Here is a 27,921-nt window from a genome sequence, read left to right as displayed (position 1 = left end):
GCTGGTGATAGATTGTGGTATTTAGCATTGTGTTGTGCTCCACGGTGATCTAGTTCTGCAGACTTACAGGATTCTAGTCAGAACTTGGGAAAGAATATGCCAAAGAATTTTTGGCAAATATTTTTTAAAGAGAGAAATACAATGACTTTTCTTACTAATAAGCAAGTCTTTTTGGCTTTGCTTAACAAAGTAGTAAAAGGATTGTGCACTTCTGTTATTGATAAGTGTTTAAAATTTAACACTGAAAATGCTAGATTTTCTTTTCTCTTATTAAGTGAAAATATTCCTAGCTTTAATGTTTCCTCCCTTTCATTCTTTCATTATAGTTAAAAATCTCAGTATTGTTTCAAACCTACTCTATCTATTTTTCTACTAAATCAGTTTTTATAAACTCTGTTGTTTCTTTCGTATGGTAACTTAAGTATGCAAAGGCATTAAACTTGAACGTTTTGTGTTCTGTAATGTGAGGCTTCGATTCTTGGTATAATTTCTCTATTTTGAAAACTGAATTCCCAATGGTTTCTTTCTAATCAGTGTATCATGACCTGTTACATTAAAAAATTAGATGGCCTAAGCCATCTAACTTTTGAACACTGGCTGTAAAAGCCATGTGTTAAATAATGAAAGTATCTTTCCACTTTTTAAATGTTCATTCCTCTTACAGTTTTTGTGGTGTCAATCAAATTAATGCTGGTGTATTTGGCTTTAATAACTGATGACAGAAATCTGAATTTGCAGTTGATAGGCCACATAAGAGAAAGGGTAATTTGAAAAGGTCCTGGCAATAGGAGAGAAGGTTGGTCTGCAGCCGGACTGATAGGAACACCTTCCGACTCATCAGTTGACTGTGAAATACTTAAGAGTGGAAGATGTTAAGGCTTGTCTGGGTTCTGAACCTGGGGTTTCTGCCACCTCCACAGGGTGTTTGGAAATCTCGGGAGTCATTTTTGTTCTTCACAAATAATCGGATTGGGATGCCTCCTGCTATTTAGTGGGCCAAGGATACCTCAGTTCTGATGGCAGAATAATTTATACACAATGATGAGTTGTTCTGCCCCAAATGTTAATAATGCCTCTGCTGGGTACCACTGGATAGTTATTGATAGAAAAACTGAAAAATATTGGTAAAAATGACTCTTTCCTTCCCCAAATTCCCACCTTCTTTTTTCCCCCCCGAGGAATAAAACCTTTAATTGAAGTATACTTGATAATACAATATTACATTAGATCAGGTACATAGCATAGTGATTCAGTGTTTATTTACATTATGAAATGATCACCATAATAAGTCCATTTACCATCTGCACCATACAAAATTAATATAGTATTATTGTCTATATTCCCCATGCTCTATATTATATTCCCATGACTGACTTATTTTATAACTGAAAGTTTGTATCTCTAGATCCCCTTCACCCATATTGCCTGTTCCCCAACCCCCATCTCCTATGGCAACCATCAGTCTGTTCTCTGTATCTTTGAGTCTGGTTTTGTTTCGTTTATTCATTTGTTTTTTAGATTCCACATGTGAGTAAAATCATATGGTATTTGTCTTTCTCTGACTTATTTTATTTCACTTAAGCATAATACCCTCAGGTCCCTCTGTATTGTTGCAAATGGCAAGATTTAATTCTTTTTTATGGCTGACTAATATTTCTTTGTGTGTATATATTGCAGCTTTCCACATCTTTTTTTTTTTTTTTAATCTATCTGTTGATAGACACTCGGGGTGCTCCTTTATCTTAGCTATCGTACCTAATGCTGCAATAAACATAAAGGAGCAGATATCTTTTCAAGTTAGTGTTTATTTTTCATTGGATAAATACTTAGAAGTGGAATTGTTGGATCCTATGATAGTCCTATTTTTAATTATTTAAAGAACCTGTATACAGTTTCCACTGTGGCTGCACCAGTTTGCATTTCCACTGACAGTGCATGGGGGTTCCCATTTCTCCACATCCTCACCAACATTCTTTATTTCTTGTTTTTGTTTTATTATAGCCATTCTGACAGGTATGAAATGATACCCAGTTGTGGTTTTGATTTGCACTTCCCTGAAGAGTAGTGATATTGAGCATCTTTTCATGTGTCTGTTGGCTATCTGTGTGTCCTATTTGGAAAAATGTTTCAGATTTCTTCCCATTTTTAACCAGATTATTTGTTTTTTGGATATTGAGTTGGAGGAGTTCTGTATATATTTTGCATATTAGCCCCTTGTCAGATACATGGTTTGTAAATATATTCTACCATTCGGTAGGTTGCTTTTCGTTTTGTTGATAGTTTCCTTCACTGTGCAGAAGGTTTTGGTTTGATGTAATCCCATTTGTTTATTTTTACTTATGTTGCCCTTGCTTGTGGAGTCAGGTTGAAAAAAATATAGCTAAGACCTATGTCAGGGAGTCCTTTTTTTTTTTTTTTTTAAGATTTCATTTATTTATTTGACACACAGAGAGCCAGAGAGCACAAGCAAGGGGAATGGCAGAGGGAGGAGGAGAAGCAGCTCCTCAGCAGGGAGCCCGATGTGGGACTTTTTCCCAGGACCCCAGGATCATGACTAGAGCCAAAGGCAGACACTTAGCTGACTGAGCCACCCAGGCATCCTCAGCCTATGATTTCTTCTAGGAGTTTTATAGTTTCAGGTCTGACATTTAAGTCTTTAATCCATTTTGAGTTTATTTTTTGCATATGGTATAGGGTAGGGATACAGTTTCATTCTTTTGTATGTAGCTGTCCTGTTTTCCTAGCACCACTTATTAAAGAACCTCTTTTCTCCATTGTATATTCTTTACTTCTTTGTTGTAGATTAACTGACCATATATGTGGGGGTTTATTTCTGGGCTCCCTGTTCTGCTGTTTTGATTTGTGTGTCTGTTCTTGTGCCAGCACCATACTGTTTAGATGACTGTAGGTTTGTAGTATAGTTTGAAGTCAGAGAGCATGATATATCCAACTTTGTTCTTCTTTCTCAAGATTGCTTTGGCTATTTGAAATCTTTCATGGTTTTATACGAATTTGAAGATTTATTCTGGTTCTATGAAAAATGCCATTGGTATTTCATAGGGATTGCATTGAATCTGTGGATCGGGTAGTCTGGACATTTTAACAATATTCTTTTGTTACATGATCATGGTATATCTTTCCATTTATTTGTCTTCTTCAATTTCTTTCATCAGAGTCTTACAGTTTTCAGAGTATGAGTCTTTTACCTCCTTGGTTAGATTTATTTCTAGTTATTTTATTCTTTCTAATGTAGTTGTCAATGGGATTTTCTTTTTTCTTTTCCTTCCTTCTCTTTTTGAATGAGATTTTCTTAATTTCTCTTTCTGGGGTGCCTGGGTGGCTCAGTCAGTTAAGTGTCTGCCTTTGCGCTCAGGTCATGATCCCAGGGTCCTGGGACTGAGGCCTGCCTTGGGCTCCCTGCTCATTGGGAGGTCTGCTTCTCCCTCTCCTGCTCCCCCTGCTTGTGCTCTTTCTCTGTCAAAAAAAATAAAATCTTAAAAAAGATTTCTTTTTTCTGATAGCTTGTTATTAGTCTATAGAAATGTAACAGATTTCTGGATATTAATTTTACTTGGACTTTACTGAATTCATTTATTAGTTCTAACAGTTTTTTTGGCAGAGTCCTTAGGGTGTTCTATAAATAGTATCATGACATCTGCAAATAGTGACAGTTTTACTTCTTCCTTTCCAATTTGGATGCCTTGTATTTCTTTTTCTTGCCTAATTTCTGTAGCTAGGACTGCCAGTACTGTGTTGAATAAGAGTGGTGACTTGGGTACCCTTGCCTTTTTTCTGATCTTAGAGGAAAAGTTTTTAGCTTTTCACTCTTGAGTTTGATGTTAGCTGTGGGTTTGTCATGCATGACCTTTATTATGTTCAGGTATGTTCCTCCGTACCTACTTTGTTGAGAGTTTTTACCTTTAAATGAGTGTTGACTTTTCTCAGATGTTTGGGTTTTTTTTTTTTTTTTTTTTTTGCATCTTTTGAGAAGATCATATTATTTTTGTCCTTTGTTGTATCAATGTGGTATATCACATTGATTTGCGGATGTTGAACCATCTTGTATCTCTGGAATAAATCCCACTTGATCATGGTATATGATCCTTTTAATGTATTGTTGAGTTTGATTTGCTAATATCTTACTGTGGATTTTTGCATTTATGTGCAATAGGGATATCAGCATGTAATTTTCTTTACTTATGCTGTCCTTGTCTGGTTTTGGTATCATCGTAATGCTGGCCTCATAAAATGAGTTTGGCAGTGTTGCCTTCTCTTAAACTTTTTCAAATAGTTAGAGAATGTTAGATATTACATCTTTGAATGTTTGGTAGAATTCACAAGTGAAGCTATCTGGCCCTGGACTTTTGTCTGTTAGGAGGTTTTCACTTACTGATTCAATCTCATTACTCGTAAGCACTCTATTCAGATTTTTATTTCTTAATGATTCAGTAGATTTTGTGCTTCTAGGAATTTATCCCCATTTCTTCAGGGTTGTCCAATTTTTTGGCATGTAATTGTTTTTAGTAGTCTCTAATGATCCATTGTATTTCTATGGTATTTCAGTTGTGACATGTCTTCCATTTCTGATTTTACTTATTTTAACCCTCTCTCTCTCTCTCTCTTTTTTTTTTTAGATGAATCTGGTTAAAAGTTCATTAATTTTGTTTATCTTTTCAAAGAACCAGCTCTTAGTTCAATTAGTCTTTTTTATTGTGCTTGGGTTTTTGTTTTTGGTCTCTATTTCATTTATTTTCACTGTGATCTTTATTATTTCCTTCCTTTTACCAACTTTGTACTACATCTGTTCTTTTTCTAGCTCCTTTAGTTGTAAAGTTAGATTTTTTTATTTGAGATTTTTCTTATTTCTTGAGGTAGGCCTGTATTGCTATGAACTTTCCTCTTAGAACTGCCTTTGCTGTGTCCCGTAGATTTTAGAATGTTGTGTTTCCTTTTTTTTTTTTTTTTGTCTTAAGGAGTTTTTTTTAATTTAGCCTTTTATTTCTTTGTTGACCCATCAGTTGTTTAGTAGCATGTTTTGTGGCTTCCATGTGTTTATGGTTTTTGGGTCTTTTTTTTTTTATTTTCTTCTTGTAATTGATTTCTAGTTTTATACCACTGTGGTCAGAAAAAATGCTTGATATGATTTCAGTCTGCTTAAATTTATTGAAACTTGTTTTGTGGCCTAACATCTGTTCTGGAGAATGTTCTGTGTGCACTTGAAAAGAATATGAGTTCTGCTGTTTTGGATAGACTATTCTGTAAGTATCTATTAAGTCCATCTGGTCTAATGTATTGTATAAGGCCAGTGTTCCCTTATGTTGCTTTTCTGTCTGAATGATCCTATTCATTGATATAGTGTGGTATTAAAGTCTTATATTATTGTATTGCTGTCAGTTTCATCCTTTATGCTTGTAAATATTTGTTTTATATATTTAGGTGCTTCTATGTTGGGTGCATAATAATTATCAGTGTTATATCCTTTTGTTGGATTGAACTCCTTATCATTGGTAATGCCTTTCTTTGTCTTTTGTTAACATCTTTGTTTTAAAGTCTGTTTTGTCCAATTTAAGTATTACTACTCCCTGTTTCTTTTTGTTTCCATTTGCATGGAATATCTTTTTCTGTCCCTTCATTTTCAGTTTGTATGAGTATTTAGATCTGAAGTGAGTCTCTTAGGCTGCATATGGTTGGGTCCTGTTTTTGTTTTTGTTTTTTAAGCACTTAGCTACCCTATGTCTTTTTGACTGGGGAATTTAATCCATTTATGTTTAAAGTAATTGTTGATAAGTATATACTTATTGGCATTTTGTTCATTGTTTTCTGATGTAGTACTTCTCTTTTTCTTCTCTTGCTCTCTTCTGTTGTGGTTTGATGACTTCCTTTAGTGTTATATTAGTTTTCTTCATTTTTTGTGTATCTATTACAGATTTTTGACTTATGGTTACCATGAGGTTCATGCGTAATAAACAGTATTTATAGGGCAGTTATTTTAAATTAATAGTCACTTAAATTTGACCACATTCTAAAAGCACGACATTTTTAACCACCTTCACATTTTATGTTTTTGTCATATTTTACATCTTTTTACTTTGTGTATCTCTTAATTATTGTTGTTATAGTTGATTTTACTCCTTTTGTCTTTTGCCCTTCATGTCAGCTTTATGAGTGGTTGATCTACTACCTTTATTTATGTGTGTGTGTGTGTGTGTGTGTGTGTGTGTTTGTGTGTGTTTAAATAAATATACATTTGGTTTTGCCTGTTTGTTTTTTTTTTTTTTGAAGCATATAGTTTATTGTAACTAAACAAGTGGAACCTCAAATTCCAGTTCTTAACGTTCTTGAGTAAATGTGATTTGTAAGGGTAGATGGATACATTATATACTTGGTGTATTAAGAATATTTAGTCATGGGCCCCCAGGTCAAATGCAGATATACCCATTTATGCAAATGCCCATGATATTGTTTATCAGTATTTGGCAAATTAGCACATTATAAGTTAAACTCACATCTCTAATGTTTTTATAATAAAAAATTTCTCAAAAATTAATTTGTGAGAAATTTCTAAACTATTAAAGGATTTTTCTTTTTCTTTTTTAAAGATTTATTTATTTTAGAGAGCAAGAGAGAGCAAGAGTGTGAGGGGTGGGAGGGGCAGAAGAAGAGAGAGAATCTCAAGCAGACTCCCTTCTGAACATGGAACCTGACATGGGGCTTGATCCCACAACCCTGAGACCATGAGCTGAGCCAAAATTGAGAGTCTGGTACTTAACTGACTGAGCCACCCAGGTGCCCCAGGACTTTTAAAAAACAAAAACAAAACGAAACAAACCCTTCAGTATAAATAAAAACAATTTAATAAAAACAAAAATAGTTTTACCTACTCATTGCTTTCTAATCAGTTCTGAGATTTCAACTGAAAAAAGAAATTCTAACATAAGGCCCCATTTTTGAAAAATATTCAATTGGCAATCCTTGTTTGGTTGACAACATAGTATCTAGTCTTACTCTTCTACTTACACACACATTCATCATCATATGTCAACCTTTAAGAAGTTCAGACATAGGGGCACCTGGATGGCTCAGTTGGTTAAGTGTCTGCCTTGGGCTCAGTCATGATCACATTGTCCTGGAATGGAGTCCCGCTTAGGTTCCCTGCTCATTGGGGAGCCTGCTTCTCCCTCTCCCTCTGCCTGCCACTCCCCCTGCTTGTGCTCTCTCTTTCCCTCTCTGTCAAATAAATAAATAAAATCTTAAAAAGTTCAGACATATTTAACAAAACCTATTTAGTTGGTAGTAGAGTTTTCATTTATAAAAAAGCAGCTTACGTGTGTATTACTATTACAGCTTTAGAGTGGCCATAAGTAACATCTCAATACAATCGTTGGACAAACAATAGTAAAACAGCTTTTTTTGGTGTTGTAACAATATTAGTTTTGGAGTTGAAAAGGCCTGCATTTGAATACTGATAACTCTATTAACTAAAGCAGAATCTTGTGTGAATTCTTTTACCTGTCTATTTCTTTATACTTGTGGTAAAAAACACATAAAAGTTACCCTCTTGACCATTTTAAGTGTGGTTGTCAGTAGTGTTAAGTATATTCACATTATTGTGCATTAAAAAAATGGTTCTCAAGATTTATTTATTTGAGAGAGAGCAGGGGAGGGGCAGAGGGAGAGAGAGAATCTTCAGGAGACTCCCCACTGAACATGGGCTCGATTTCACCACCCTGAGATCATGACCTGATCGGATGCTTAACCCACTGAGCCACCCAGGTGCCGCCCCCCCCCCATTTTTTTTGTAATAATTTCCGGCTTACAGAAAAGTTGGAAAATAGTAATGGATTCCCATATACCTAGATTCCCAAATGTTAACATTTACCATGACCGCGTAACTTAATTTTAATTGAGATATAATTCACATACCATTAATTCACTATTTTAGAGTGTACGATCGGTGGTTTTTAGTTATATGCACAAGGTTGTGCAACCATCACCACTATTTAATTCTAGAACATTTTCATCACTCCAGCAGAAACCCTATGCCCAATAGTAGTAAGTCCCTGTTCACCCCCCTGCCTAGCCCCCTTGGCGTCTTTAATTTTTTGAACCACTATTCTCTCTTTTATGACATAGGCATAATAGTACTGATACTGAAGTATTTTGAAATAACATGTGAAAATACCTAGCATGGTGTCTAATGCAAGTGCTGAATGCCCATTTAGTTTCTTTTCCCTTATCACAGGAACAGATAATATCATACTTATATCTACATGAATTATTTTGGAAACTGTGATGCCAGTGAGAGAAACTGTTTCTAAGTGAGAATTCTCTTACTAATCAGACCAACAATTCACAAGATATTCAAAGACATAATGGAGGTGATTATGTTAAAATAGTTAATGTAAGGTAAAAAAAGGTGTGAAACTCCAAAAAATATGTGTGTAAAGTAATGTTTTATAGAGATAGGCTAGGGTAATACATCTTTTGCAATAGGTGCCCATCATGCATGCTTATCTTCATTGATTAATCTTTTACTTTGAAGTTTTATTTTTTGACACATTTTATGTCTCCATTGTTTAAACATTTTCAAACTTTGTATGTTTAACTTTATAACTTATATCAAGGCATGGTAAATACCGCAGTGTGGTAAAACCAGTCAAGGATCGTAAGGGTTCCATTGTTATCTTAAATGACAGACACATACACCTCATGACATGGGTTTGATTAAACTTTGATGATATAATGGTTTGATTGTGGACATACTGTTTAGCCAAGATGTCTGCATTTTGAGGAATAATTAGTTATGATTCTGATTGCCTTACCACAAACGTTGCAAATGTTCTAAATATTTATAGTGTAGTAGGAAGCAGCATAGGTAGCACACGGATAGAGAGTGCGTGAGTCAGAAAGGCCTGAGTTTGAATCCCAACTGCGCTATGGGAAGTTTGACAGGGAAAATTTCTGGAAGCCTCAATTTCCTCATTTATAAACTTGGAGGATAATAACCTTCAGTGCTGCATGGGGGTTGGAATTGAGGATTAAATTAGACACAGTGTGGGACAGGACCAGCACAGTGCTTGACATAAAATAAAAACTGTAAAATGACAGGTGTCATTTAGATTTCCTTATGTGCTGCTCACAGAAAGGACTCTGTGGCACTTTGATACTAATTTATATGACCTCTGTTATTTGTCTAGAACAGTGCATATTAGGTTATTTCTCCTTACGAAGTAGAGAACTACAGTTTTTTTCAAATGTAAAATCTGAAGAGCAACAAAAATATTAATTACCTTAGTTTGTGGTCACAGTGGTGGGACCGGTGGGATTATTTCAACCAAAAAAGCCATTTAAAAAAATGCAATACTCTTTAAAGTTAGAAATTGTTCAATTTGAGAATATACATTTATGTGGTAACCCTTCTGTGATGAGCACTCTTAGACTCATTTTATAATAGAACTGCTGAATTAAATGTGATCGAAATGCTCTTTTGGTATCAGATTCATAAACATGATTATATATGGTTTTTGTGGCTGGCAATGGGCGTAGGATTACCAGTTTTTCCCGGTCACTCAACCTGGCAATTCTTTTTTACTTTCAGTATGTCTTGTTGTCTAAGTTCTTCAAGCCTTAGCAACAAAACTACATAATAATTGTCACAAATCTGCCTGTTTGGACACTGCATTATTTTGCCATCATGACATTAAAGGAAAAACACTTTCTGTAATAGGGTGAATACTTCTGAGCAGAAACAAAGGTCAAGATGTAGAATGAACTTTTGAATGGCAGCTAATGTTAGCATGGCTTAAAGGGGAGATGCCAGGTCAACTATGGGTATTCATTAGCTTCATGGATATGAAATGACAGTCTTTTTCCCCTTTTATGCCAGGGATGCTGAATTTTCTAAAAGCAAAAGGGAGAGGAGCTTATGTGGCCGCCAAAAGGAGATGGTAAGAAATTAAATAATCAGAACACAAAGGAACCAAGGAATTAGTATCAGTTAGGGTGTGTATGATAAACATTCCAGATGGGCACTGTGGTATACGGTCTGTTTTTTCTCTAACCTAGATTCTGTCACTGACTAGCTGTTTGATCTTTGTAACTTCTTTGGTACTTCTTCAGAGCTCCTTATCTGAAGAGCAGACAAAATGAAGAATGGAAAACAGGTTTCAGCCCTCTTGCAATATCGATAGATTAGTAATGGCTACTTGAGAAGGATTCTGAGATTGTGCCTTGGGTCACTGGGAAGAAGTTGAGCAGTTGCCGGTGACTGTCACAGGGATGGTGGTGGGCGTGTGTGCTTGCAAGGATACGTGTTTGTAGGTACATGCACCATATTTGAGAAATCATATTTAACAATCCCTTTCAATTCAAATTTATGTCAGAGATTACATTTTTCTTAGCAGTAAGAGTGAGACAGTCTTCTTTTAATCAGCTTTTGTCTTTCTGCCTGAAAGCTAGTGTACTTCTACTTTTGGGAGAGAGTCATAGGCCATAGAGCTAGCTACTTAAAAGACATATAGGGATGGCATCTATCAAGGAATGAAGTGGCTGTTGCCAGAACTGAAAAGTGCACGGTGTGCTTTAAATAGATGCACCTGGGGAGGAGCTGGCCTGGGGTGCACCTCGCTGGCTCAGTCTGTGGAGCATGCAACTCTTGATCTTGGAGTTGTGAGTTTGAGTCCCACGTTGGTGTAGACATTTCTTAAAAAAAATCTCACCTGGTATTCCCTTCTAACCTGCAGATCTGAGTGAATCAAACCGAATAGGTCCCTTCATAAAAGTAAGCCTTCAGGGGCGCCTGGGTGGCACAGCGGTTAAGCGTCTGCCTTCTGCTCAGGGCGTGATCCCGGCGTTATGGGATCGAGTCCCACGTCAGGCTCCTCTGCTGTGAGCCTGCTTCTTCCTCTCCCACTCCCCCTGCTTGTGTTCCCTCTCTCACTGGCTGTCTCTATGTCTGTCAAATTAATACATAAAATCTTTAAAAAAAAAAAGTAAGCCTTCAAATGAACCATAGTTAAATGTTTTTTTTTTTTTTGGATATAGAGCACTTATCTGTTCTAGGATAACTTTCAAAGCTAAGTAGTATTTTGGGTTGTTTTTAGTACCAAATAGAAGGGAAGCATGTAAGAAAATCCGTGATGGCGTGTAATTCTTGCCATATTGATATACAGCGTAGTGTAAACGGCATCAAAAGGTGCGGAATCCTTAGGCTCTAGTGCAAGTTACGATTGGCTCAGCAGTGTTGAAAGCAGTAAGATTGCTTTCGGGTATATAAAGATACAAACTATTGAGGAATTATTGGTTGATTTTAAGAATTCTTAACTTTCTAATATCTTTTGTTATCTAAGAAAATTATCCAGAGTTATTAAAGACTTAATGTACTGTATTAGAAACTGTATAATTTAATGACTTTTATGTATTAGGCCTTTATTTTTTTTTTAACATTTTATTTATTAGAGAGAGAGAGAACCAGCGGACAGAGGGGCAGAGGGAGAGGAAGAAGCAGACTCCTTGTTGAGCGGAGAGCTAGACGCAGGGCTCGATCCCAGGACCCTGAAATCATGACCAGAGCTGAAGGCAGATGCTTAACAGACTGAGCCCCCAGGTGCCTCTGTATTAGGCCTTTATATAAGGAAGGACCTATGTAAGAACTAACTCGTTAGGTCACCTCATTGACCAACAAAATAAGTAGTTTTCCTTCATGTGTATTCCTTAAGATATTGAATGTAGCAAACATGCTTGTGGCACACAAAGGCCATACGTTGTCTTTTTAAATTTCTTTGAATCTGTCTTAGCCGCTATTAAGATTGTCCAAGGGCACAATTCATGTTTATTCATGTTTGAGTCACCAAACCTTACATAAGCCTGGCATACAGTAATTCCAGAAACGTTGAATCAGCAGCTGATTTTACCTAAGAGTAACAGTGAGCTACCAGGTGAAGATCGTGTCTAAAATGGGGAATCTGAAAATATACTGGATTTTTCATCCTGTAATTCATAGAGGCGAGTGTGTATGTTCTGTTGTGATTAGTTTTTATAGAGAAATCTACAGAACCTGGAAAGTGAGTGGTAACAGCTTGAATTCCTTTGCTTCAAGTTTTTCCTGCCAAAGTCTATGTAGACTTTAAATCTGTCAGTCAAGATCTGTGCATGAAAAAACTTCTAAAGAAACATTTTTTGTTTAAAAGTAAATGGTAAATCGAAAATCGAAATTCGTGTACAGAATAATATAGTGTTAATGTGCCTTATGTAAGTAGATGTAAGTAAGCATCTGGTAGCCTGAGCCATCAGACTTTCACAGCTGCAAAGGACAGTAGTGGATCAAGTTAGAGTTTGACATCTGAATGATCTGGTTGCCTTCCATTTTTGGTGTTTTTACACCACAGATCATAAGATATAGAACGCAGAACAAACGCTAGAGAATGGGTGCTCCGAGCTTTTTAAATGTTGGGGCACAGTGTGATGGTAGTGGAAAACAGTGTCTTGGGAGTCCTAGGATCAGGCTAGTTGTGGCTCTGGTGTTCTGGTTCCTCATCTTTCAAGTGCCGTAAGCATCCCTGTCTTGTATATCTTAGGTCAGTATGACAATATGTCTGAAAGTATTTTAAAGACTGTAGTTCTGAGGTTTCATTTATTTCATTTTATAATTCAAGGACCTCCTTTATGCCAGGTATTGCCTTTGGAGCTGGAGATAATTCCCTAAGGACTTTGCAGTCTGGTGGAATTCTGGATTTTAAAGACTGTGTTTCATGGTGTTTCAGTTTTATCCTACTGAGATATTTGCTCTGGGTTAAGAATATGAAAAGAGGGGCGCCTGGGTGGCTTAGTCCTTAAGCATTTGCCTTTGGCTCAGGGCGTGATCCCAGTGTCCTGGGCTCGAGCCCTGCATCAGGCTCCCTGGGAGCCTGCTTCTTCCTCTCCCATTCCCCCTCTTGTGTTCCCTCTCTTGCTGGCTGTCTCTCTGTCAAATAAATAAATAAAATCTTAAAAAAAAAAAGTGAAAAGAAAGGAAAAATTTGAAAATGTTTTGTTACTTTTCTATCTCTGTGCCTTATACAAACTTGACTCTTAGAATTTGCCTATGTAATCCCCCACATCATGTAGGAGGGATTTTATGGTATGATGAATTTTCTTTTGGCAAAGCCAAAATATTCTAACGTATGTTGAACCAGGTATATAAGTTGACTTTTAGACATGTAGTTGTCATTATTAATATAAGTGGCTTAAATTGAAATGCTGTGACTAGCCCAAGGGTTGTTTCTGAATAAGCAGAGAAGTTTAATTTGAATGTATGTATCAGGGTTGACTCTTCTACCAAAAACTGAAGAGAATCATCATTTTTACTTAATGGGATTTGTTAGTTCTAGTCTTTTTAGCATTTTCACTTGAGAAGTTGTTTAGCAACATGTCCTCTTTTCATTCCTGATGGTGAGGGCTCATTTAAGGACCTGGGAGAAATTAGGGTTGATGGTTGTAGGGTTCAACTTAATAAAAAAAATAATAAGGGAGACATTAAATTATATTCTTGAATTGTTTTTCTAGATTTTTTTTTTCCCTGGAAGGAATGGTTTAGCAAAAGTTTTAAAAATCAAGGTAAACTAGAGATTGGGTTACATTCATAGCCACGTTATTGTTTGGGGATCTATTTCTTCTGCATATACACCTTAGAGTTTTCAAGACTATACCACTGATGGCCCACTTTATATATGGCTTCATTTGAGTACATAAATAGTAAGCATTGACTAAAACTTAAAAAAAAAATGACCTCTATTCCTTTGTCTAAATCAGAACAAATTGTTTTTGAAAGCGGAGGCATGAGGATACCTTGAGTGACCACAGACCTGGCCCAGAATGGAAAGGAAATTATGGAAAGGAGGGAGCCATGCCTTTGGTCCCCCCAAATCCTAGTCTGGGAACCATTAGCAGGACCATCTTGCTGTGCAGCACATTCGTAGCATTAGAGGCAATTTCTAAAACTGTTAAAACCAATCCCTGTAGGGTTTTAGAGATTAAACTCACCACCCTGTGTTATAACCAGATGAAAATAATTATGTACTCCAGCTTGCAGCTAAGTGGGGTGAAATGGATTTCTAGTGCCAGGATTCTTAACTAGGTGAGATGGGTGCTGCCTTTTACTAAAGGCTCCCTGCAGTTAAAAGCTTTATCCTATTAGAGCAAGTCTCAAAACTGGTAAGACTGGGAAAAAACAATACAACTTTAGACACCAGTTCTTTTAAGACTTCTTCTAACTTAAATCCGTGTTTCTTGGCAAGAGACGTAAATCTCACATTTAAAATATATCAGAACTGTGCCTTGCACATACTAGTTTTTTGCTAACTAGATGTTAAGTGAAAAGTTTTTATAAGCACAAAGGCAGTGCAGACTCATATTGCCTCTAAAATAAGGATAATAATAAGACTTACTTCATGGATTTGTGGTGGTGAGGATTGAATGTTGCTAATGTAAAGAACTTAAAAACATGCTTGACACAGAAAAATCAATCTGTTGCTGATTGAAATATAAACAGTTTTTAATGCCATGTGGAAAAAGTAGGCAGTGTTTGCTATTGTTATTATATGAAGTTACTGCTGCTAACATTTCATCTGCGTGAATTGTGTCTCCATTTGTGTAGAAGGACACTGCTGATTGTTGCACACACATTGTACTCAGTTCTCCTTTTGAACAGTGGCATAGAATTTGTGATAACTAGTGAAGGAAGCCACTACCACTCATTGACTAGACTTTTCTTAAGTACTTGTTGGTATACATGACTGACTTTGTCCCAGTGAACATTGACTTCTATCAAAGAATATTAGCCAGCCATTCATAGGTGAGAATGCCAAAGATGTATTATCCATTTTAGAATAAACTTTTCACTTAAAAAAGAAATCAAAGCTAACAAAAGGGGATGGGGGCATCCATTCCATATTGTAGTATCTTTTTTTTTTTTTTAAAGATTTTATTTATTTATGTGACAGAGAGACAGCCAGCGAGAGAGGGAACACCAGCAGGGGAGTGGGAGAGGAAGAAGCAGGCTCCCAGTGGAGGAGCCTGATGTGGGACTCGATCCCGGAACGTGGGGATCACACCCTGAGCCGAAGGCAGACGCTTAACAACTGTGCTACCCAGGCACCCCCACCATATTGTAGTATCTTTCTATTCATTAATATAAAAATTCTTTGCTGGGTGCTTAATATATAGAGAAAGCAGATACTGTACTAGGCTCTAAGGAGTCAATGATAGGGAAAGAAGAGTTATACTCCCTTACTCTTATGGTGTTTACATATGGATAGGGAGACTTATTTAGATAATCAGGCAAAATTGTAAAATGGTAAATGTGGTACATATTAGGAATATAAATGTTGGCTTTCAGATATATGTCTTTTGAATCTTCTAAAGAAAGTATCACTATGGGGCACCTGGGTGGCTCAGTTGGTTAAGCGTCTACCTTCGGCTCAGGTCATGATCTCAGGGTCCTGGGTTCGAGCCCCACATCAGACTCCCTGCTCAGTGGGGAGTCTGCTTCTCCCTCTCCCTCTGCCTGCCACTTCCCCTGCTTGTGAGTGTGCTGTGCTCTCTCTCTCTGTCAAATGAATAAAATCTTCAAAAAAGAAGGAAAGAATCATTGTTTTTCTCCTCTCACAAAAGAGAAAATGGTCCTAGAGAAGATACTATACTTGGCCTAAGGTCAGGCAGTTGGTAAGTAGCAGTCTGACTCTAGACTGGTTCTAAGCTTTGTGTCTTTTTTGTCCTTCTGCAGCTGCCACTTACTACAACCAACATGAAGAAAGAAGGAATAAAGTGGCCACAGTTTATAAAAGTATTGATCTATTTTTGGAGTGTTTGAAATAAATGAACATTTGCCCTAACAAGCAGACTTGGGGATTTACAAATTTATAACACTGAATCCTTTATGAATACAGTTTAACTCAAGAGTGTGAGTTAAAATACTAAATATCAGAATTATTTTGCTTTAGGGGACTTTTGAAATTGGCCCATGACAGTCAAACTTTTTTTTTGAGATTTGGAATCCCTCCCTGCTTTTCCAAATGGAATATTTCTCAGAACCCCAAATATAAAGAAACAGACACCAAATGTAGTTAGTGGAGTCAGGGCAGATTTTCCTGAAGAGTCCTTTGAACTAAGATCTGAAGGATGAAGAGAAATTAGTTGGGGTTTTGTTTTTGTTTTTGTTTTTGTGTTTTTTGTTTTTTGAGGTTAAGTCGAAGGATTGCACAAAGACCAATGCCCTGAGATCAGAGGGAGCTTGGGACATTGGAAGTGCGGACAGAAAGCTATTGTAGCTGGTGTGGAAAGAGTAGAGCCATGGAGAAGAGGGGCTTGTAGGCCATGGTAAGGCCCTTAGTCATTATTCTAAGTGAAATGGGAAGCTGTTGAAGGTTTTTTTTTTTTTAAAGATTTTATTATTTATTTATGCGACAGAGATAGAGACAGCCAGCGAGAGAGGGAACACAAGCAGGGGGAGTGGGAGAGGAAGAAGCAGGCTCATAGTGGAGGAGCCTGATATGGGGCTCGATCCCATAATGCCGGGATCACGCCCTGAGCCGAAGGCAGATGCTTAACCGCCGTGCCACCCAGGGGCCCCTGTTGAAGGTTTTAAGCAGGGTTTCAGTCCACATCTTTTTTTGAAGGTTTAGCTCTGGCACTTGTCAGCCCTTTTGAGGTGATGCTCTTTGTGGAGCTGGGGACATTATCCCATGTGTAGTAGTAATGATTCTTTACAGCAAGCAGCCAAATAACGAGCAATTCCCTGTATTTTAGGGTCTCGTGATGGGCCTGCAAGGACAGTAATATTGAAAAACAGAGAAAAAATTGTTCTTTGCCCTTAGTAAACTATGGATAAAGGAACAATGAAAGAATATAGTCAACTATTACTACTCTGGGGGTAATGACCCCCAGACCTCTGGCTTCTCAGTCCAGCTTTTTTCTCTTCCCTCTTGGCATTTAATTGCTTGGGAGCACCTGTTCCAAGAAGTGGAATAAGAGTGGAGTTCAAACTCAAAATGGATATTTTATATTTTAACAATTATAGTGAAATGCTTATAGGGACAGAAGGTTGAAATTGTCCAGGAGAATATTCTTTGGATTTCTTTGTTAATGTTGTCTTTCATCTTTAGGTGGAGCTTCTAAGAAGAATTCATCATCTGGGGAATTCACATCAGTTGTCACTTGAGAGTAGGAGTGAGGTTGGTTGTGACAAGAGGAGGATGGATTTGTGGGAAGATATCACTGCAAGGAGGGTTTTTGCTCTAATTCTCCAGATACATAGCTGTGATATGGGGTGAATCACTGAACTTTTTATAAGGCTGATTCCTTGTCTATAATAACAAGGAATGTGGGTTCAGGGATTTTTCTCAACTTTTGTTCAAGTCTTTTGGCTTATTTTCCCTTCAGCCATCAAAATGCTACATGAAAAATATTTTTGAAATTAATGTTCATTGTTATATTTTGTCTTGAGGATTTCACAGACCCCTTGAAAGAATATTCTTTTTGTTGTAAACTTGGGTTAGGATTCACTGATTCGCTTATTTTATAGTCGGGGCATGAGAGGGGTGAATGGTTTTGATGATATTATAATAAGCAGGTCAAATGTTCTAGCTATATGTTCTTGATAAGGAATCTTTCAGGCTTTTGCAGTTGGACAGAACATATTGTGTTCTTTGTGTTCCGTTTCAGTTTGCCTGCTTTTCTCTAGAATTCTGTGCTGCTTCATGGCTTCTTTTCCCTTGACAGTCCGACACATGACTGATGGTGTCACAGAACCTTCTGGATTTTCTTCTCTTATTCTGTTGGCATTTAAGGACATGTAATAGCTTCATATTTTTCTTTTGAAGAGTTTCTCATTGTTTTAAAGACTGAAGAGTTCTCTTTCACGTCTTTTCAAATGCTTTTCTCGAGAATCCATGTTCCCTTCAACAGAAAACCAGAAAATCTTTAGATCTGGAGTTTGGTTTCATTTATTCCTATAACCTTCTCTGGTTTCCGCTCAACAAATGGTGCCTCGTGAATGAAGCTTGTGACATGGCTGGTTCAGAACTTCTGTAGCCAGAAAACCGCATTGCGGTGTTTTACTTGTAGCCAGCTGGAAGTCTAATAGATTGGCTTGCTGGTTGTCCTCTTAAGTGTTTTTATTTGTTTTGTTTTGTTTTATTTTGTATTGGTTTGGTTTTTTTGCTTGAGTAGTCAACTTCCCCGGCCTTCCTTAACTTGCTAGTAGTTATGTGCTGGTCTGTAATGCCATATAGGATGGTAAAAGAATTGTTGCTATAACTTTCCAAAGTTTCCTAGGTCTTGCTTGATGAGTCTGCTAATTGAAGTCTTGTTATAAGCATGTTATGTATATTACCATTATTTGCTCGGTGGGATGAAGTAGAAAAGCATTAAAAATAATATGTATGGAGCTTGTGCTACTTGTGTGGCACGAAGAGAAGCTGGTGGTTTGAGAACTGTGACCCATGAGCACTTGATTGGGTTTTGAACACGAAATGAACTCTGGACAGAATGTATGTACGGGGGCGCCTGGGTGGCACAGCGGTTAAGCGTCTGCCTTCGGCTCAGGGCGTGATCCCGGCGTTATGGGATCGAGCCCCACATTAGGGTCCTCCACTATGAGTCTGCTTCTTCCTCTCCCACTCCCCCTGCTTGTGTTCCCTCTCTTGCTAGCTGTCTCTATCTCTGTCAAATAAATAAATAAAAACTTTAAAAAAAAAAGAATGTATGTATGAAGTCTGATTTCAGCCACAGACTTAATAGTGTGGAGTTCAGCCACCAAATCTGTTCGTATGGGTATCATATAACTTCTGGAACTTGAATACTTCCTACATTAACTCCAAGTTTCATCCCATTCCAACCTTTTGATGCTCTTAAGAACCACACACACACACACACACACACACACANTCTTAAGACACACACACACACACACACACACACACACACACACACACACACACACACACACACACACACACACACACATCCCTACCTCGCTGAAAAACCATTACTCTGAATTTGAGGAGAGATCGAACGCTTTTTCCCTTCTTATAAAAGTTAACTACAAGTTCAGTGTTAAGAATTTTAGTTGGATAAGAAACATCACATGAATGAATATAAATACATTCCAATTCTTTGAGTATACATGAACTTTCTGCTTATTGGTTGAATACTAAGGTCAAGGCAAATGAAAATGGTCATTGAAACTCATCCATCTTTTGGACATTTGGCACTTCATTCTACAAATGTGCACATTTATGATTTTGGCTCATAAAAGCTTTTAAATATTAAGCTTTTTATTTGGAAATCTGTCAGCCCGTTTTGAAGTCTTTTAATTTGGGGGGTGGCCTAGATTAGACTGGAATAATAATAAAGTATGCTCTGCAAATAATTGCAAATACCAAAATTATTTCTTTTTTATAGGTTGCCAACAAATTTTATAAATTGCACCTTGGCAATGATTATTTTAGGTTGTCTAGCTTGTCAGAACTACAGTTTCTGTTACAAGGAAATAACGACGTTTTCGTTTAGAGGAGTATGAAACATTTTCCACAACCGTGAATCTGTTATTGGCTTCATTCAGCCCGCTGCCAGTGGAATCCAATTTCTAGAAGGCAGAAGCAGTGCCATTCACTCTTGTTGTTCTTGCACCTATTTCTTCAAATTTTGAGTCCTTCAGCCTTTAAGCATCCTTAGGGTCTTCCTCTGCCAGGTTAAATGTGTGAATTACAGAGTAGAGAGTGAGTTGAAGATTTGTTCCATTTTCTGCTCTCAAATAATAATTTCTCATAGTTTTCTTTTTTCCTTTGGTGATCTACTTTCAGAATCTGAGTCACTAAATGAGTTTTATCGAAGGAGGAAAATGTACTTAGACACTTAGAAATTGAAAGGGGATTCATAAATTGGCAATCTCCTTGAATGAGAGAAAGTGCGAGGTGAATGCCGCCATCCCTCAGCACAGGTGATATAATTTATTGTAAGCTTAATGAATGTTAAGCATAGGCCATTTTAAAGATTTTAAGCAATTTTATATTTTAAAGGTGTATTTTATAGAAATAAATACCCTCCAACACAGTTTCATTCTTTGTTTAGAAAACTGAAACTAGTAGAAATTTAATTGAAATATAATTGTGCAGCTTTTGAAAGAAGAATCTGGTATATGTTGCTTGAAAAACTTTTGATATCAATTCTGAATTTCTGCACAAACCTTTAAAGCCTTTTCACAGATGCAAGCCTTTATGATAAGACTTCGGTGAAATTTTTCTAAAACATATTCTGGAAAACTCAAGTTCATTCTGCAAACTGTTGGAGTAGGAGTAGACATTCATGCACAAGTAGGTGGTTTGTGTACTATAGTGGATACCGTGTTTCCTATTTCTTTAGGGAGGCATTTTTGTTCCTTTGGGGAAATAAACTTCCCATTTATTTTTCTTAAGTATTTTTAAACTTGGTTACTTATTTTTTAAAGTAATCTCTGCCACCGTTTATATGTAGAACTGAAGAAGAATTTTTAGTTAAATCTTACACATTAAAAACCAGTTTAATTCAGCAGATATTCAACAAGTGCCTACTGTGTGCTAGATGTTTGTAGAATTGCTGTTTTGTTTGTGAACGTAAGCACTGGGGATAGAGCTAAATCCTTCCCTTTGCAAACACCCCTGAGAATAGGACCTAAGGTGAAAATGTGTTTTGGCCTATATCATGTTTTCTAGTCCTTTCTGTGTATTTCATTAGGAAAATATTTAAAAAAAATATTTTGGGTGAGGGAACCAACCCACTTGTCCAACTTGTGAAAGTCTATGGAACAACACCAACATCAAAAAAGACAACATTTTCAGATCAGGAATGTAATCACTCAGTCACCTAATAAAAAGAGTGCTTTAGTGTATTGCATATAGGGCAGGAAGGCACAACCATTCATTTGGTAGACGGAGAGTAAGGGGCCTGGAGGCAGCCTTCCCCCGAAGACAGAATGCTTTAAAAACATGTTGCCATTAATATTTAAGACAGAAAGCATTTTGAACCCTCCTCCTCTCTTTTTCCCCTTCCTCTCAGCATTTATGTTTTAGTTTGCTCCCAAGTGCTCACAAGTCCGTGCCAGACGGAAATTCGCAGGGGCCGCTGCAGTCCCACAGAGGCCACTCAGGGGAGGGATGCGGGCGGAACAGTCGCGCTCAGTCCTCCCGGGCGCCCCAGGCTCCAGGTCCTGCGGGGCCTCGAGCAGGCTGTGGGCTCGCCCCCTTCTCCTCTGCCCGCCCCACCCGCCACCCCTCTGCTCACATATGCAGCCCCTCCCCCTCTCCAAGCCTCTGGAGTCGCTTCGAGGCCATCTAGTCATACGCTGTCCATCAGATGTGTTTACTTTTTTCCTGACAGCCGACACATCTGGAGCACATATTCAGGTTATTCCAGTGCCACTAGACACATTCCACAAGATCATTTCAGCGGTTGTTATGGCGATCTTCCTCCCTCCAGTGATTTTCAAGTTGCATGACAGAAATAGCTGGAGCTAACCAGGGGGACAAAAGTCAACGGGATCAGGAAGGGCTTCTTTCACAGAATGAACTAATTAGTGACCCTGCTTTCTTCACAGGGCAATGAGCATATGGTTTAATAAAGTGAGTCTATGACACTTTTTTTTTCTCTGTAGGCAAAGCTGTCACTGGCTGAAAACTTTCCTGTTTTTACTGGTGGGACCGTAGTCTGCTGTCTTTCAACAGAGTTTACTTCACAAGTAGAAAATGTTTGCTCCTGAGAGTTAAACTTCAGAACTTTTTCTTGGCTTCATACTACCTAACTATAGTAGTTCCTTCAACTTAAAGAGACAGTATTCATTTTATATGTGTTTCCTTGCAAGGATTTATGCTTACTCAAAACTGAGCATTTTCAGTTGGGTTTTTGTAAGTGTTATGAATTGGTTCCTGGAAGTTCTGAGAAATAGAATTTGTTGTGGTTTTCCTATCAAATATAATCAACATTTCTCATTGGATTAATTACAGACTTCTACCTGTGATTTTGTTGGGCACAAATGGGGATGTACTGTATGGTGACTAACATAATATATTAAAAAATCATTAAAAAAAAAGAAAACAGCCATAGACAATAAAAAAAACAATTACAGTATATTTTAGTATTAAAAGGTTTGATTAAGAAAGATCCATTTTTATCACATTTTAAGTAACATGCAGAGATCTGGTTATGATTCAGTCTGTTTTTTCCCCTGACGCTTAACTTTTTACATTTTGTGTAGGTTTTTGACAACTTTATAGCATGTACATATCATTATAGACATGGGAAATTAGACTTGAGATCATTTTGTATTATGAAGTGGAAATACTACTTGGATTTATGATAGATATTTAAGGTAATGCTGTAAAGCACTGCCATCTTTGATTACTATATGAACAATACAGCATGCCTTAATAAGTGTTTTTTGGATGAATGGATATATAATATGGATTTAGACTAAGCGTGTGTTGTCATTAATCATAACTGAAATTTATGAATCACAGAGGCCCATTTTCTTTGCTTTTTTTGGGGGGGGGATTTGTTTCTATATTCTCAGTCTTAAAAAAGTACAGCCATCTATGTTTTTCACACTTTTCCTGACGTGTACCGCAAAATGCTTTTTTACACACGTGTACATGTAGTAATCTCTAAACCTTCTTGTCTCGTTCTCATCAGAACTCACAAATTCCCCTTATTTGCACACACCCCACATTTAAGTTTAGTCCCAAGGCACTAGAGTCACCATGAACAACGGACTTTGTATTTTTCCCATTTGATTGGATTACTCATGTGTTGACTGAGTTCTCTGGATTCTGGGAATGTGACAGTGGGTGACAAGTAGGAAAATCAGAGCTGGACTCTTTCAAACACGTTGTCCTAATTCCTTCCCTATTGGTACAGTGACTTGTCCTACCCCCACCCCCTCTCCCAGCCAAATTCCTCTTCCATGGGTCCTGCTGACGCTGATCACCAGGCTGCTTTTGGAGTACCTGCTCTCAGCAGTGCCAGGAGAACACTGAAAGGGCACATAATCAGATGTGAATTTAATTCTTGGAGACCTGCTTGTCGCTTCTCCTTGTGTTCTTGCTAGTTACACGTTATTAACTGTGGTGCCTTTCAGGGCCTCAATTACTAGGGCGAGTATGTATCATGCAGGGACTGAACTCAAGCTAGAATGCTGAGGGTGGTTATAAAATTATGCTTCCCTTTCCAGATGTAATTTTGCAGTAATTAAACCTAATGCAATTTAAGCGTTGTAGTCAGTGTTGGGGTAGCCATCGCCAAGTCTAATTGGAAATATCACTTAAATCGTAGCACTTATTACTGGTTATCTGGGAACTAGAATAAACCCCCAAAAAACTCACATTGATTAACCCTTGCTTTTTCTGCACCAGATAAAGTGGATAGCTTGTTCCTTTGTCAAAATTTGTCATCTGTATTGTATGGCATTTTGATACCATTTGACACTTTTTTTCCCCTAATTTAGATAGCCATTCATTGATCTTATCATCTATCTCTAAGTTGTGGTTTTCATAGTTTGTTGCCCTAATTTTTGGAGATTTCATCCAGCACAAAGCTATTGTCTATTTGGGTGACTTGGTTTCTCCAAGTGGACAATGAAAATCCATCGTGAAAACATACTTGCCCATCATAAAAGATGATTTGTTTACTATATTTCTGTCCAGTTTTTTCCAAAAGAAAAAAGTGAAAGGATATAAAACAAAATATATCACAGAATATATCCTCAAGTTTCCATTTTTTTTTTTTTGCATTTATTTTATCAGGCCTGTGAATATGGCAGCCAGCTTAAGTCAGTTGAGCGGCCAGGGTGCCAGAAAGGTTTGCCTGCATGTGATAGTGAAATAAATAGTGAGCTCAATATGGCAGTGATAATCTCAACTTATAGGGTTTTCTCAGTTGTGAAATGTTTGTGTTAAGGATGACTTTTTTGTTGTTTTTGTTACAGTCTGACAGTTGAAGATGCTTTTAAAACCTTCCAGTCACTTAGAGCAGAGCTATATGGCATGGGCTTGGTGGTTCTAAAAGGCAGGTCCTATTCATCACAGAAACAGCAAGTCTCTAGGTTATGGGGAAGATTGAGGGGTAGGGGAGTGAGGCAGGGAGAAGGGGGAGCTGCTGCTCTGTCCAGTTTACATTTGTCACCAGTGACTAGCTTTTAAAAAATGTATTAGCTGTGCATGGTGGTAAGTAAGATCCAGCTGCAGGGGATTACGGCTTTGAGTGGGTCGGGGAGCTTGGAATGCATTCAGTTCCATCAGGGGATTTGTGTCCCTCGTCATCAGCCTTAACATTGCTAAAGCAGTAAAGATTAAGAACAGGCCAGTGTCACCTGCCCTGAACTTTGAAAAAACCCTGGAGCCATTAAACAAAAAAGGGGTGGTAGTTTAGAAAGTGTCCCTTCTCTCTGTCCGAAGTGTTTTTCAAGTGATACGTATAAAATAAAGGGAAACACATAGGCTCAGGTGAAAGGCTGCCTGTGATGGTGTTATTTCTACAACTTAGTGAATGTGTCATAATCATAATTTATGATGAAAAACACCTTCCACAAATAACGTTCTGTTAATGAACATTTTTGTGGGAGGTTTCCAAATCAAGATGAACAGTCAGTAGTTAGGAGGGAATAATTCTGAGAGATTGAGTCTCACTTTGTAGAAGAAAAAGCTTTTGCTTGGTGTGGTTTTGGTGACCCTCCCCCTCTTCCCCAGCAAGAAAGTTAAGAGAACACCACAAAGGTTTACTTTTTTCAGGGATTTTGAAATTCAGCATACATGCCAGCAAGCAGTTTAGAGGCAGGAAGTCTTTTCTAGTAGTGCAGTCATGAACTGGTAAACTAGAAGCATCTGTAAAAATTTAGAGGGAATATCAGCTTTCTCAAAGCTTCAGCCCAAGTGTAATGAGGTGCAAATGATAGCACTGCATAACCCTTCCCCACCCCAATTGTGGAATGAGATATTGAGTCAAAAATAAAGAGGAAGACAAGGATTTCAGAACTCCACTGAAACAAATTTCACTTTTCGGATGAAATGGCTTTTTGATGACTAAGGATAGCCTTAACTTGGGTCAATGAGTAGTAAACAAATGATTTTCTGCTCAGCCTCTCTAGATACCATTTCTAAAAAGTGGTTGCTTTTGGGGGTGGGTGCATGACATGACATACCTACCCATTTGGCTGAGTAAATTAACAAGAGTTTTTAGTTTGAAGTAAACTTCAGCTGATTTGTATCTTTGGCAGGGACCTTTCTCTTTACAGAAAGAAAAAAAGGGAGAATAAGAAAAAAAGATGTGATTTGTTTGAAGGAACACATCTGGGTGTGATGATCTGCTGTATCTTAACACCAGATGGCAGGTTTAGGCTGACAACTAAACCCGCTTTAGCCTGGTCAGACAGTATCTTAACATGTCATTTTTTCCCCCTGTCCATGCACAGGAAGTACAACAATTATTTGCACTTAAGGCTAGCGGCCCTCCTTGGATCTGTGCCTTTGGGCTCTTTCACTGCCTCTCTGCTGTTACAGACAAGGCTGGCTTCCCTTGGCAACCCCTGAAACAGATTCCCTCCATGGCTCATATCTTTTCAAAGGTATGTTTTGTGGAGGTAGAGGTGTGGTGCCTTAAGGTGGCTGGTGCTTGTCATGACAGGCATGGCATTAGCTGGGCCGAGCAGTGACTAGAAGTGACAGGGTTGGTTTGCAGTGCCTGCGGGCCTCTCAGTCATCACTCCTGCTGGAGCCTTAAAACTTTGAAAGCACCCCTGAGCACCTTTGCTTATCATGTAGATAACAGTTTAAGCACAAGGGGACCAGGAAGTGACTGAGGACAGGCAAGTCCTTTTCTCCCCTTTATCTTCTTGTAGTAGTTTTTACTTGAAAGAGTTTCACACACGTGGCCTTAAGAAAGAAAGAATGCAAGGAAGCTATGTCCAAATCAACAGAAGGGGTCTTTGAATTTCTGTAAGTTTTGAGTCTGAAATTTTGCCATTAGACTTACGGTTTTTGTGCATTGTGTCTTAAAATGACCGCTCAGAAAAATACGCCTTTCTCTTACCCACTTCAAGAGAAAGGGGACAATAAATAATATATTTTCCCTTACTATTTGATACATTACCTTCTCAAAGATAGCAGTCAGAGCCTGATTCCCAAAGGACTTTGTGAGAAGTTTCTTACCACTCTCAACCATTGGGTATCTTTGTAGATTTTCCAGGAATTATTCTTAGATGCTCACTAGCAATTAATGCACATATGTGTAATCTAACCAAAGGGCTACAAAATGCGTTCATTAATCCATTCTACAAACTAAGATTAATTAGAATCGTCTGTAGGCATCTTATCATAAGGTCACAATTCTAATATAATTTGATAGGAGCTGTTAGGGATTTGAATGAAATTTCAAAAGCACCTCCACAGAGAGGGAAAAAGACCTGTAGGGGAAGTCAGTGAAGGTTTGTTTTGGGCAGAGTTTGAGAACCCTTGCTGAGCTTTCTCTTCCTTCAAAGTTCATCTGTCTGGTTAGTCAGAGATTTCTCAGGTTATAGTCTACCTGTTTAAAAAACAATTTCTACATACCAAAAGTTATTGTGTTCACTGAAATCAAGTGGATTTTAAATTTGTTTTCCTTAAGATAAAAATTTCGTTTGTAATTGTGATAAGCCATCATTGATCTATTTGGTATACGATATTTGATATACAAACTTTTCTACTTTTTTAGAAAAAGAATTTTTTGGTTAGGGAAATCACCAACCAGAATTTAGTAAGAAAATGAGTTTACTTCTTAACAAACTGTTTAATATGATTCTTATAAATAAAAAAAAATAACAAAAACAGTTTAGCTGGCTCTCTTCAGGAAATTTAGCTCAATTTCCTAATACAAAGACAATCCATTTGATAATCTGCAGAAGAGGGCTAATGATTTCAGTTGTTGTGTGTAGGAAGTCTTAAATCTATGAGACAAAACCATTTCTAAGTTCTTGAAACTACTTGACCAGTTAGTAATTTGAAAAGGAACACATCCTAAGTTAAATTCATCGCTCTTTTTAAATTCAGAACTTCTGTCATTTTTCTTGGCTTAAAATATATTTATTTAAATCTGAGTAGTAATGATGTTGGAATGTTGGATTTGTTTGTAATGTTTCATATAGTTGAATATTTTAATTTCTGAAATAGAATTAGTTTCAGCTGTATATTTCCACTTACCCAACACCATGTTAATCCTTTTTTACTTATCCGTCAAACACAGTATTAAAAAAAAAATTTGATGTGCATTTGTTTTATCACATCTGACATGTTTGGGTAAATGACAGCAACTTTAGTATTTTTAAAATGTTCCTTGATTGAAGAAATCAGCCTTCAAATAAGCTTCAGGCAGTTTCCCAGTAAGTTCTTAATGGATTGCCATCCCTCTCCATATTTCTCTTAAAGTTTTTCCTTAAAAGCTATGTGATAGGAAAATACCTAATTCTCTGTATATTGCTGTAACTAGCCATACTCTAAAGACCATTGAGAGTTTAGAGCTTAAGCTTTTGCATCTAGTCTCACTGGGTTTGGATAACTGGTCTATGACCATGGCATTTCTTAAACTTTGGTGTCTTAGTTTCTCCTTTTAAAAAATTATACTTAGACCTATTTTATGATTTTTGTGAGGAACAAATGAGATAATATTAGAATTTAAAAGCTAGCCTGGAGCCTAACACAGTAGAGGGAGGCATAGCCCTTGATAATTACTATTATTATCATTTAAATAGAAAGTTGGCCTGAACTTTAAATGGACTGTGATTATTAGAGGAATGGTCAGATGCTGTATATTACTTTGTGAAAGTTGTTATTTGCAAATTATATTCTTAATGTGTCCTTTAGTTTGTATCTATGAAGTGTAACTTCCCAG

General features: G+C 37.4%; 1 protein-coding gene across 7 annotated transcripts in view; it reads left to right on the top strand.

The window, feature by feature from the left end:
- BNC2 (basonuclin 2) overlaps positions 1 to 27,921 on the top strand; it is a 417,234-nt gene that overhangs the window by 20,762 nt on the left and 368,551 nt on the right. For 3 of the 7 annotated variants that reach the window (XM_034663944.1, XM_034663943.1, XM_034663940.1), the window contains exons 2-3: positions 9,887 to 9,947; positions 25,472 to 25,624. The exons of 3 other annotated variants lie outside the window; for them this stretch is intronic. In XM_034663944.1, the coding sequence (XP_034519835.1) occupies positions 9,887 to 9,947; positions 25,472 to 25,624 (214 nt within the window). The remainder of the gene's footprint in view (positions 1 to 9,886; positions 9,948 to 25,471; positions 25,625 to 27,921) is intronic. One more of the 7 variants, XM_034663948.1, reaches the window with a different exon arrangement.

This window comes from Ailuropoda melanoleuca, chromosome 7 (assembly GCF_002007445.2).
Source record: "Ailuropoda melanoleuca isolate Jingjing chromosome 7, ASM200744v2, whole genome shotgun sequence".
Classification (NCBI taxonomy): domain Eukaryota; kingdom Metazoa; phylum Chordata; class Mammalia; order Carnivora; family Ursidae; genus Ailuropoda; species Ailuropoda melanoleuca.
The sequence above is the reverse complement of the archived record's forward strand: the minus strand, read 5'-3'. Positions and strand labels throughout refer to the sequence as shown.